This window comes from Castor canadensis, chromosome 5 (assembly GCF_047511655.1).
Source record: "Castor canadensis chromosome 5, mCasCan1.hap1v2, whole genome shotgun sequence".
NCBI lineage: Eukaryota > Metazoa > Chordata > Mammalia > Rodentia > Castoridae > Castor > Castor canadensis.
This window is the reverse complement of record NC_133390.1, coordinates 169,163,392-169,175,818: the sequence shown is the minus strand read 5'-3', so window position 1 is coordinate 169,175,818 and position 12,427 is coordinate 169,163,392. Positions and strand designations below refer to the sequence as shown.

Sequence of the window (12,427 nt, the reverse complement as noted above, 5' to 3'; positions counted from 1 at the left end):
CTGAAGTAAAATTAGAGCAATTTCATTAGGCTGGGAGGATGATTTATTGTTCTGTTAGCATAAGGACTATCCAGGGTGTCCCATCTGATAGGTTTGAGCCAGTACCATGAGATATGCCTACTAGGAAGGGCATCTGGGTTCTAGGCCTACCTCTGCCCTAACTAGCTTTGTGCCTCAGCTTCCTCATCTGTGAAAGGGGTTTATGGGTGGTACTTATCCCATAGACTTACGACCAGGTTTACATGAGTTAATGTTTATAAAGTGCCTAGAATCGTGCTTGCGTATAGTGGTGCTGTGAGTATTTGATAGAGAAAAAGGTTTATGTTAATGACACAGAAAGTGAGGGTTAGTGGCATTTGTTGTGAAGAGTTTCCATAATGTAACTTGAGAGTCACCATGGGGCTCCTGAGCCTCCACACCTGGAGGGCAGCGGCTGCCTCACATCTGAATGATGGACAGACACCCCATTACAGGTGAAGACCTGGTGTCACAAGCCTAGGCTCACACAGCTGTGGGTGGCGTTTTCTGGTCAGTGTTCTGCTATGTCTGTCTGACTCTTGAGGGTCTGATGACCCTGCCCACTGGGCCCAGGGTCAGGTGAGCAGTCTTCGTGTCCTCCTTTGCCAGAGCTGACCATGGCTGAGATGCGGCAGAGCCTGGAGCAGGAGCGGGACCGGCTCATCGCTGAGGTGAAGAAGCAGCTGGAGCTGGAGAAGCAGCAGGCAGTGGATGAAACCAAAAAGAAGCAGTGGTGTGCCAACTGCAAGAAGGAAGCCATCTTCTATTGCTGCTGGAACACCAGCTATTGTGACTACCCCTGCCAGCAGGCCCACTGGCCCGAGCACATGAAATCCTGCACCCAGTCAGGTAACGCTCAGGTTGCTGAGGCAATGAGGGAGGCTTGCCCCTTGCCCAGGTCCTTGCACTCACGCTTGCCTGCAGACCTGTAGCAAAGACCCGAGCCATGGTTCCTGTGCAGTCACTGAAGCATTCCATGTGGGGCTTGGAGCAGCTTGCTGGGCTTCCACACAGCTGCTTCTTCCCCTTTGTCCCCAGCCACTGCCCCTCAGCAGGAAGCTGATGCGGAGGCAAATACGGAAACAGGAAATAAGTCATCCCAGGGCAGCTCCTCTAGCACACAGTCCGCCACTTCGGAAACGGCCAGCGCCTCCAAAGAGAAGGACACATCAGCCGAGAAAAGCAAGGACAGTGGCTCGGTGAGAATTCCCTTGTGTCATGGACCACTCCCACAAGTGCTGGGAGTCCTAATAAAGACTCTTTCTGGCCACAGTGCCTGGGATTCCAGTGGACGTACAGGAACATGGTGCCCGAGTTGGGGTGTGTGGGGGATTGGCAGCTGATCCCAGGGCCCCTCAAAGCTCAGAGTGCTGTGTCCAATAGAACTTTCCGTGGTGGTGGATGTTCTATCTGTTCCGTCCAGTGTGACAGCCACTAGCCATATGCACCCGAAGTGTGGATGATCTGAACAAGGATCTGACATTAAAAAAAATGAGTTTTAGTGAATTTAGATGTAAGTAACCACTCGCGGCTTGTGCTGCCGTGTTGAACCACCAAGGTCGTACCTGCTCATTTCTCAGTGGGTGGTACCAGCCTGTTGATTGTGGCAGGTGGAGCACAAGGTGTGTGGTTGCTGTACCTGCCCTGGCTCCCTCCAGACCACACCAGCCACGGCACTGAGAGGCCCTGTGGAAAGCACCTTGGACATCTGCAGGGCTCTTCGGGGTTCCATCCATCAGTGTCCTGAGTCCATCTTTTTTGTCCTTCTAGAGTCTTGACCTTTCTGGCTCCAGAGAGACGCCTTCTTCCATTCTCTTAGGTTCTAACCAAGGCTCTGGTATGTTGCTCCCTGGTGGGTGGAAGGTGTTTTCATGGTTGAGGGCAGGAGGGTGGGCAGGTGGGGAGCTGGTTTGTCAGGGAGAAGGTCAAAGGTTTATAGTGGTGTTTCTTATTACACATCCTTGGGGTTGCCTTGGGCAAGTCCATGGCGGGTGAGGGTGTGGCCGGGCAAGGCGGATTTCAGGCACCGCTCCACACTGCTCAGGATTTACCTATGTTGGCTGTATTTACTGGGAGCCCATGTAAAACTTCATTTGAACATGGGGTTCTAGAAATGACCACAGTAAACAAAGCCACATAAAATTATTCCCACGGTCTCCGTGCGGGCACTTGAGTCTTTAGAGAGATGATCTTTCTGGGAGAATCTTTTCTCTAACAGGTGATTTCGGGGATTCTCTGAGGCTTCTGGACTTTTTCCATGGACTTTGAGCCACTCTTCTTTCTTAGCCCTAAGGATCTTTTTCCTTCATTCTTCTAAACTGATCTTGGGTCATTCCAGAGAAGTTCAGAGATGTGCCTTCCTTGTTGAGGACAGTCTTGCTTAAGTTGAGGCTCCCTCCTGTCACCTTGGCCTCAGGATTCTTCTGCCTAATTCTTCTCTTCAGCCGAAAACTGAAAGTTTAATTTCACTTCTGCACCTTAGAGTGAGTGTGTAGAGGAAGAAGGGGAGTCCGTTGGTAGGGTGTCTGGGGAAGGTCTCCTGAGGGGCAAGGCCTTGACGGGTGGTTGAACTTAGATGGGGGAGGTGAGAGGGAGGGGCATGAGCTGACTCTAGGGAGACTATGAAGTTGGTGTTGAGTATGATTGAAAAAAAAGAAAGCTGTTCCCTCATTCCTTGTCTTCACCTGGGGCCTCTAAGCACGGGCATGGTGTCATTACACAGATGTTGTTAGCATCTGGAATCAATTCTAATTCTGTTTTTTTTAGACAGGGTCTCGCTTTTGTAGCCCAGGCTGGCCTTGAACTCTTGATTCTCTTGCCTCTACTTCCCAAGTGCTGGAACCCCCATGTCTGGCTAGAGTTCTGTTTTTAATAAAGATGGCGCAGACTTTGCATTATAGCCGTGTGGTCCCCATAGGATGTAGTACAGTTTGTTTTTCATTGTGTTAATTTGAAGAGTTGCCTCCTATTTACGGCTTGGTAAATTGCTTCCCCTTTTTGGTGGTGATGATAAAAGTTCACTTTTTAAGTTAGAAAATAAGTGTAAAAGAAAAAAGCAGTACATGAGAGAATTATGGATGTGTCACAGTCGTAAAAGTGGGATGAGATGGGTACGAAATGGAAATTACTGTTTTGCAGACTAGAGGCTCAAGTGGTAGAGCACCTGCTCAGCAAGTGGGAGAACTGAGTTCAAATCCCAGTATTACAAAAAACCCATTAGAAGATAGAAGATTATCAGCTGGGGTGCTGTGAAAGTTTTGAAACTGTGAAGTGATTCAAGCCAGCAAGTATTTGGCAAGGTGGCTGGGAGATGCACCGGGTTCATTTCTGAGGTAGACGAGGCATCACCTAGACCAGGGGCCAGGAGACCCTTTCGTAAAGGCCAAATAGGAGTTTAGCACTGCCAGCTTTGTGGTCCCTGCCCAGCTGTGCCGTGCCACTGTGGCAGAAGGCAGGCACAGCTGACACAGGGCCAAATGCATGGCCAGGTACCAGTTAAACCTTGAAGTGTGCAAGGGCCCACTGCACTGGGTGGGGCCATGGGACATGGTTTGCTGACTCTTGGCCTAAAGCATCCTGGGTCCTAGGGGAGAGAAGAGGAAGGCTGTAATTAGAGAGCGGAGGCAAGAAGCCCGGGAGACACTGGTGGTAGGTGGGAGGTGGGGTTGGGAGTTTATGTGAACCGGACAGGTATACCATGGTGCTTCAGAGGCATGCAGGAGAGTAGGAAGTACCACACCCTTCTGTGTCCCCATCCTCTGTGAGAGAGTCCTTACTATTTCCATAACACTGATGAGGTTGAGGCCCAGAGCTATTGGCTCGGATGCCCAAGTCAGTCAGTGAACGATTGTTGGGCCAGTGCTTCAGCCGGTGCTATGAGTGTGCTCAGTGGCCCATAGGAAGTCACTGTTGATGAAAGTCAGAAATAGTTGTGTAACAGCACTTTTCTATGGCTCAACTGCAAGGATGCTGATCTCTGAGGAGTCAGCCTGCAGATTGGCCTTGGTTTGTCCCGTCTAACTCCACCAATGCTCTTTCTACTTTTTCCTTCTCCCCTGGGCTGTCTCCATGCCCTGTCCTTTAGCAATAGCTTTGCTAAGACCAGTCTCTCAACACGTCCTCTTGGGAAACTGCAGCTTTCCACGTTTTACTCAGCTGCACCTGAGCCTCGTCTCAGCTAGGGAACATTATCTACATGCACAAATTCATCTCTTATCACACACAAAAATCTCTCATTGCTAATTTGGGGAGCAAGCTTACTCACCTGCCTGGTCACCTGACCAAATTTCTTCCACCAGCCTCTGATTCCGCCCCACCACCACCATGTCCCAAGTTCTCTGCTCCATTTCAGGCCTCTCCTCGTCCCTCCCAGTCATGTAGGCCTTCGTGGTCTGACCAACCTCTCCATTCCTATCCTTTCTGGTAGCCAGACTACCCCACTCTCAGTTGTCGCCTTCCCCAGACATTTAAATATGTTCTGTGCTTCCACGTTCTCTCTGTGGGGTATTCTGCAGGAAGGGCCCTTCCTTCCTTTCTTCCTTCTTTCCTTCTACCCTCCCTCCTTCCTCCCTCCCTCCCTCCTTCCACCTTCCCTCCTTCCTCCCTCCCTTCCTCCCTCCCTTCCTTCCTTCCTTCATCCCTCCCTTCCTCCCTCCCTCCCTTCCTCCCTTCTCTCCCTCCCTCCCTCCTTCCTTCCTTCCCTCTTTCTCTCCCTCCCTCCATCCTTCCTGTTCTTTTTCTATGCCCGGGGTGGCATGCAGGGCCAGTGCTCTACCACTGGCCACACCTCCAGTCGCAAGGGCCATGTTCTTAGGTGTACACTGTCCACTCTGGAGGCCACATGTGGCTATTGAGTCCTTGTTCTACTCAATTTAAATGGTAACTTGTGGCTGGTGGCTGCCATACTGAGCAGCATGGCCTGAAACCTGTCCCCTCTTCTTCCCCGGCTCAGTTAGATGTCTCTTGTCATTTTATCCTGCATCATTTTCCCCTTCTCACACACCCTTCAACTCATCCAGCTGGCTTCATTCTGGTACTTCACCATGGGTGATTCCATAGTCACTGTTAACCCATAAGCCACTAACCTGTAAGGCTGTTTTAAATTCTAAATATTATGGGTTGTTTTTTGTTTTTCTGTGGTACTGGAATCAATCCAGGTTCTCACACATGCTAGGCAAGAGCCCTACCACTTGAGCCATACCCCAGCACATTTGTATTTATTTAGTTTGTTTTTTGGGTAGGATCTTACTAACTTTGCCCAGGCTGGCCTTGAACTCTTGATCCTCCTGTCTCTGCCTCCCAAGTAGCTGGATTATAGGCATGTGCCACCATGTCCAGCTCTAAATGTTTTGATACCTTCTCTCAGAAGAAGATCTGACTAGTGCAAATCTGGGGTTTGCATGTCAGAGAATACCTGGCCCCTAGGTCTTGGGTTAAAGAGTGAGGTGGATCCCTGAGTACATGTTAGGAGACTGGGTGTCATGAGAATTTGGAAGAGCCTAGGCAAAGGCATATTAGTGGGCTGGGGTGGAGCTCAGTGGTAGACCAGTTGCCTAGCATATTCAAAGCCCTGGGTTCCATCCCCAGCCCTGCAAAAGAATTAAAAAGTAAAACAAAAACCTGCTGGCTCATGCCTGTAATCCTAGCTATTTAGGAGTCTTAGCTTGGGAGGATCATGGTTTGAAGCCAGCTGGGGCAAAAAGTTTTCGAGACCTTATCTTAATATCTGAGCACAGTGGCACTTGTCTGTCATTCCTAGCTACTTGGGAGGCTGAGTTTGGTAGGATTATGGTTCCAGCGCACCCTCCCCCCCCAAAAAAAATATGTGAGACCCCATCTCAACGAAAAAAAGCTGGTGTGGTGGCACATCTGTCATCCTAGATGGTGGGAAGGATGCATCCAGGATAATGTGGGCAAAAAGCAAAACCCTGTCTCAAATAACAGATTAGAAAGGCTTGGAGGCAGGGCTCAAGGAAGCCCTGAATTCAAACCTCAGCCCTCCCCCGCCACCCCCCAAAAAATTACCCAAACCACCAGAAACCCCCAAGGCTCTTGAGAAGAGCAGGAGCTTGTGGGCAGGGAAGGAAAAGAGCCCTGGCTGGTGCTCTGGCTGTGACCGGGAGGCAGGGGGGTATGTGGGCACAGGACCTGGTCTGTACAGTCCAAAGGCTGCAAGATTTTCCCTGTCTTCTCACCAGGGCCATTAGCCCTGGCTGGTCATGTCAGAGCAGAAAGTCTCAATCATTTCCATGACCCTTACCCTCCTCACATGTCCAGCTTAAGCTCTGCCAGCACTTGCTCTTAGAGTCATGGAGTGCCACACGGGAGATGAGGTGTGACACGTTGAGTTTCTGAATGGTTATGGGCCCCTGGTCCCAGGATGGTAAATGGGAGTCTGTAGGAAGGAGAAGTCAGTGGAGTTGCCAGTTCCTCAGTAGGTGGGCCTGGCTCTCTTGCTTGTCTGGTGGATAAGGGCAGTACATGTGATAACTCAGGGAACAAGCTAGAACAGGTGGCGCTTCCCAGGCCCCGTCTCCCTCCACTGCTTTTCTGGTCAGTCTGCTCCTGCCCTCCTGACTTGTCAGTGGTGTCCTTCCCTGGACCTCTGTTGCATGAGTTTGACCTTAGACATTCTCTGTAGCCTTCAAGCTTGAAGACAGTGAGAGTCAGTCATTCACGTGACTTCTCTCCTTTTCCCTAATTTTCTGCCCTCTGAGTTACCTTGTGACCGAGACCTTCACCTTTACTCCCGTGCTCACTTACAGGCTGTATCTCCTGACACTTCTTCTTGGCAGCCCATCTCCTCTCTCCTTCCATCAGATCCAGGCACCCCTGCTCTGTCACCTGCCTGTCGTCACAGCTGAGAACATGTGTGTTCTGTCTGTAACCAATGACGTCTTCTTGCGTCTGTGTGTCCGAGGGTAGGAAGTTGGAATGCAATTAATGAGTGAGCGCCACTCATTGCCAAATCACCTGTGGCCTGCGATGAAGTTCTCAGTCTTGCATCTAGTTTTAACTTTTTCCTGCAGTTCTTGTTCTTTTTTTCTCCTATTTTTCTTTCAATTTCAGTTATGTTTTTGGAGACGGGGGCTCGCTATGTAGCCCTGGCTGGCCTGGAGCTGTCACTCTTTCTTTCTCGGTCTCCCAAGGGCTGGGACTTTGGTGTGCTCTCCTACGTCTGGCTTCTCTCACTGGTTTTTGGCTCTTGGATTTCAGAGATGGTCTGTGGGTGTCCCGCCATTGTAGTTGAGGATGGCCATCTCTGGGTTATTGGGGCTATGTCTTCAACCCTAGTGTAGCTCTACCCCCTGCCTCTGTTTCTCCTGGTTGGATTTGGCTATGAGCAGAGCTCGTGGTTCTGAGAATTGTGCTTTCAAAATCCTGAGAGTTTGTGGCGTACAAAATGTTGAGTTGTGTGACTGTCATTCACTCCTGATTTCATACCTGTAAAGCCGTGCTATGTCCAGCGGTCCTGTTCCTGGTATGATGCGTGTTTGTAAAAAGACTTGGTCCCCTGTGAGTGAGTCTTATTGGAGCAAGTGACATAAATGAAGGAGCCAACTGGCTTTGGTAACAGTAAGCCCATTGATAAACAAGATAGTGAGCTCTTGGGGTTGTGCGGAATTTGAGCTCTCGGACGGACTCTGAGGCTACCTGTACTGTCTCTTCAGTTAGCAAAAGGTGTGACAAGCAACCTGCCTATACCCCAACCACCACAGACCACCAGCTGCACCCCAACTACCCAGTCCAGAAGTGTAAGTATGACCCTGCGTCACGGAAGCTGTTGGGAGCGCTTCCTGGCATGCAGAAGCCTTGTTTTGTGTGTGTGTGTGTGGTGTGTGTGTGTGTGTGTGTGTGTGTGTGTGTGTGTGTGTTTCTTCGTGGCCGTGTCCCCCTGTCCTTCCAAGGGATGGGTCTTTGCATTGTATCTTCTTACCTGAGAGAGGAGGTTTGTCTTCTTGAGGGGATCAACCTTGCTCTTTCACACACGATCTTAGATGAACCCCAGTTCTGCCCTGTCTGCTGTGCTTGGCTCTGTCGGCCAGTGCCCTGGGTTCTGTGCTTGTGAGGTGCAGGCACTGAAGTCGCCAGTCAGCCAACCTGGCCCTGTGTGAGATACTAGCTCAGCTCACCTCTCCCGGGTCTTCTAGCAGCCCAGCTGCTCTGGGCCCACCCCAGAGTTGAAAGGACTTGGTGTGGTTTGATGACCTTCTTGGGGAATGGGGGACATTCTCATGAATGGTGAGACCAGAGGCATCCTCCCCCAGGGGGCTTCCAGAAGAACCCGTAAGAGCGGTCACTGCAAGTAGAGAGGTGTGCTCAAGAAGAGGGCGATTGGGACTGAGGCTGTCCGTAATGCTGGCTTCACGTTGCCCTCTTTGGCCACCGATGCAAGCAGGAAGTCTTTCTGAGTGCCTGCCTGAACCGGGGCATCTTTTATCATTGTCTGCACTGTTGTCCAGAAGTGGAGCTGACAGGCAGAAGTGCAGTCCTGTTAGGGAACCAGGGATGTCCCTCCCTCACCCACCCCCAACTCTGTCTCTAAGCTTGACACTCAACTTCTTCTTACCACCTGTGACCACCCCTACTTAAGAAAAGTTATAAAAAACATTGTGAACTTGGTAAGAGACATTGGGCCGTGGCTGGCTGCTAGCAGTGCTCTGCAGGCCCGGGCAGTCTGCCCGTTGAAGCGCTCTTCATGGACACCTTGTTTGACTCTTCCTTCAGCTTCCTCCTTTCTTCCTCAGCCACTACCTAGCTCTGTGTCTGTGTGTCCTCAAAGCCATCCCAGGTCTTATCTGGCTCTGCACTACTTACTGACCCCTTTGTGTGTCCTTCCTGAGGGCTGCGGGGTTTGTGTGTCCAGGTGGGCTTAGCCATCCGGTGCACATACCATCTTTTTCCTTGGGTGGACACAGCCTTGGTTGTGAGTCCTTTTTCAACTTGCCTGTAAATAAAGAGGGACTCTGCTGATGTAAGTAGACTGCATGCCCGATCTGGGGGCCTTTCTGCAGGGGCTCACGTCAGAGGCTGAAGTGCATTGGGTGCGTGGTGGCCAGTCATGTCATGAGGGTACATGGTCCAGGAAGGGCACAGGGGAGTGCCTTCCTCGGCAGCACACTGCTTCTCACTAGCCATTATTCCCTCCCTGTGAGCTTTGTTGGCCTGCTGGCTCCGGCCACTTCTCCAGATGGTGGCAGTGTTGTAACCATGGGTGTCGTGGGGAGCAGGGAGGGGGAGGTGGCTCTCAGCTAGGTGGCAGGTGTGCTGAGTGTGTTGGCTTTCCTTTCCAGACCATTCCCGGAGTAGTAAGTCCAGCTCCTGGAGTGGCAGTGAGGAGAAGCGAGGGTCATCGCGCTCCGAGCACAACGCCAGCTCCAGTTCAAAGAGTCTCATCCCCAAAGAGTCTCGGCTGGACAGCTTCTGGGACTAGGGGGTACATTGTGACCCAAACCACCCACCCTGTTGGGGATAGCAACCCAGACAACCAGGACAACAGGAAACCATGAAGACAGGAGAACAGCCACCTTCAGACTTGGGAATTCTGGAGCCCCTGACTCAGCCTGGGCACCTGGTGTCAGAGCAGCCTACACTACACGATGTCCAGAGGCAGCCCTGGCTGTGGTCACTCGCCCACACGAGCCCTATGCTTTAGTGTAAATAATGTACACTTTGTGGATGTCGCCGACCTAAACAACCTTCCCTTTTTATATTTGTATTGACTTTAACTTATAAAAAAAAAAAAAAGACGAAAAACAAATTAAAAAACAAAACAGAACCCAACAATGAAAAGAATGTTGGTGTTGGAGGAATGGTCACACGGTGGTGGGGGCGGGGCCCAGCGTCGCAGTCACACACACGAGCGACAGCGGCAGGCACGTTGGGAGCAGAGTGTGGATGTAGGCTGTGCTGCTGTGCACATGTCACACCGAGTCTGTAGTCCCTCGCAGATGCCACGTGACTACGCTGGGCGCTTGGAGCTCACTGGACCCGAGGAACGCGTGCCAAAGTGCGTGTTTCGTGTGATCTGAACAATGACTCCTCTAAGGACAAAGCAGCCTCCTTGTTTACAGAAGACCCACGGAAACAAGCCCCGCGCCACTCAACTGCAGACGCAAGGAGAAGCACGTGGGAGGGCGATCAGCGCTGCAGCCGAGAGCAATCTGCGGCCCTCTGTGTCCTTCAGATGTGCTCACGCACACAAAAGCAAGGACTCGGAGGCGGGAGGCGCGCAGAGCACGTGTGAGCCTGGGCCGAAGCATGTATGTATTATTTATAGGATGGAGTTGTGCGTTTTTACGTAAGCATGAAACAGAGGCAGTATGAGAGAAACGAGACCGCCATGCTGTCTGTTACACTACGTGTGCCGTAGGTTCATTTCGTATTGCGTGAAACAAAAGGCATTGCTCTCGAAGCAAAGGTGACGTTGTTATATGAGAAAATTAATGTACGCTACCATTCCAGTACATTCCGTTGTACGTTTTCGTCTCGTTTCCTTTCTCTTCGTTGTCGATAAGAGGATTCGAACTGTACAGTTTCCAGCTAGTTACCCACAATAGAGAAGAAATAAGAAGAGGTCCTAGAAGAAAATTGCAGTTGTCAAAAAAAAAAAAATAGCCTAGCTGGCCTTATTTGTGAAGCATAATTGCTTTTAGCATATGGAAGTATTTTTTCACATTTTCTTTGTATAAAATTTGTATTAAACTTAAATATCTTTTTGATGATGGTGTTTCTTTGTGGCTGAACCAGTGGTCTCACACCACATGGCCTTTTGGGTTCTCTTCTCCCCACCCCACCCGGATTTTTTTTTTCAGACTCTTTTATCTTTTTTTTTTTTTTTTTTTTTTTTTTATTAAACTGTTTTGGCAAAATGGCTTACTCGTCCTCCAGTTTGCAGTTTTCCATGGGTTGGGGTGGCTTTCTCAGGTCTGTAGGGCCCAAACTCAATAGGAGGGCCCGAGTGGCTAAGACGCCGTAGGGGTGGCACTTTGCAGAATAGCAGCCCCGCAGGTGTTTGTAGAGTGGCCATAGAGGAGCAGCAGAGCGGTGGGGAGCCAGCCATCCTTCTGTGGCCATCTCTGAGCTGTCTTAGGGCTGAGGTGGTGGTGGCCTGAGCTATCGGGACATACATGGGCAGTAGCCACCCAGCACCAACAGAATCAGCCACCAGGTGTGTCCCATCCTCGGCTCCAGCCTGCAAGACTGGGCTGACCTGAGAGGCCGAGGCTTCCTAGTAAAGATCTGCCTCAGCACCCTCCTGCCTGTGGAGTGTGGAAATGCAGAGACCAAATTCCTTAGAACGATACCAGTATGCCTTGCGTTGGGTGCTGTCCAGGTGCTGGCATGCTGTGGTGACATCAGGAATTCTGTCCCTACCTTTAACCAAGCTTGCATTCTACTGGGGGGTGACTTGATTTTTTTCCCCCCATACTGGAGTTTGAACTCATGCCTTTCTAGGCAAGTGCTCTACCACTTGAGCCCTGCCCCAGTCCTTTTTGCTTTTGTTTTTTGGGTAGTCTTGTGCTAATTTTGCCCTGGCCAGCCTCAAACCATAATCATCCTACTTTTGCTTTCCAAGTAGCTGGGATTACAGGTGGGTACCACCACTCCTGACCCCACTCAGCAAGTAATTCTAGGGGACCTGCTGTGTGCTAGGAACAATTCAGTACCTGAGGGTGGGGAGAACAAGAGGTCCAGGAGCCCTTCCATGTGGGGCTTACCACCCTTGTGGGGAGACAATACCCACAGATTTAAGAAAAAAAATCACACGTCCAAGATGACCCAATGTGGTAAATCTCATGGTAACCTAGGAGTACTGGCTTTGTGTGGGTGAGCCCTGCACTGTGCCCTCTGCCTGGTGACACAGAAGCAGCCACAGAGGGGACAGAAGTGAGTGAGGACTACTTCCAGTAAGGCTTTACAGACAACGAACTTTGAATGTCAGTTAATTTTCTTGTGTTATCAATAATTTGGCTTTTTTTCTCCAACCAGCTAAGAAAGGAAAGTGTTTTTAGCTCATTTGACCTTTTATGCTGGGTGGGCTGGATTTGGGGAGTCGGCTGTTTGTTCACCAGAGCTGTGGGGACAAAATAGGGATGGTTTAGAGCAGAAGCAAGAGGTGAAGTTGACTTCCCACTGGAGTTGTGCATACTTACCCCCTTCCCCCCTTTATTTTTTGGTGGGCCTGGGGTTTGAACTTGGTTTCACGCTTGCAAAGCAGGCACTCTACTGCTTGAACCATACTTCCAGTCCATTTTGCTCTGGTTATTTTAGAGATAGGGATCTGGGAACTCTTTGCTGGGTCACAGTTTGCTGGGTCAACCTGTGACCCTCCCGATTTCAGCCTCCCCAAGTAGCTAGGATTACAAGTGTGAGCCATCAGCATCTGGCACAGAGCCTTTCTTGGAGA

At 50.5% G+C, this 12,427-nt stretch overlaps 1 protein-coding gene across 36 annotated transcripts in view; it reads left to right on the top strand.

The window, feature by feature from the left end:
- The window catches only part of Zmynd8 (zinc finger MYND-type containing 8), a 105,189-nt gene extending 94,450 nt beyond the window's left edge, over positions 1-10,739 (top strand). For 29 of the 36 annotated variants that reach the window (XM_074074947.1, XM_074074929.1, XM_074074921.1 and 26 more), the window contains 5 exons: positions 628-867; positions 1,057-1,217; positions 1,789-1,855; positions 7,689-7,772; positions 9,312-10,739. In XM_074074947.1, coding sequence (XP_073931048.1) covers positions 628-867; positions 1,057-1,217; positions 1,789-1,855; positions 7,689-7,772; positions 9,312-9,451 — 692 coding nt within the window. In that variant the 3' untranslated portion in view covers positions 9,452-10,739. The remainder of the gene's footprint in view (positions 1-627; positions 868-1,056; positions 1,218-1,788; positions 1,856-7,688; positions 7,773-9,311) is intronic. The other 7 variants (XM_074074942.1, XM_074074944.1, XM_074074932.1 and 4 more) reach the window with 1 other exon arrangement.
- The last annotated feature ends 1,688 nt before the right edge of the window (positions 10,740-12,427 follow it).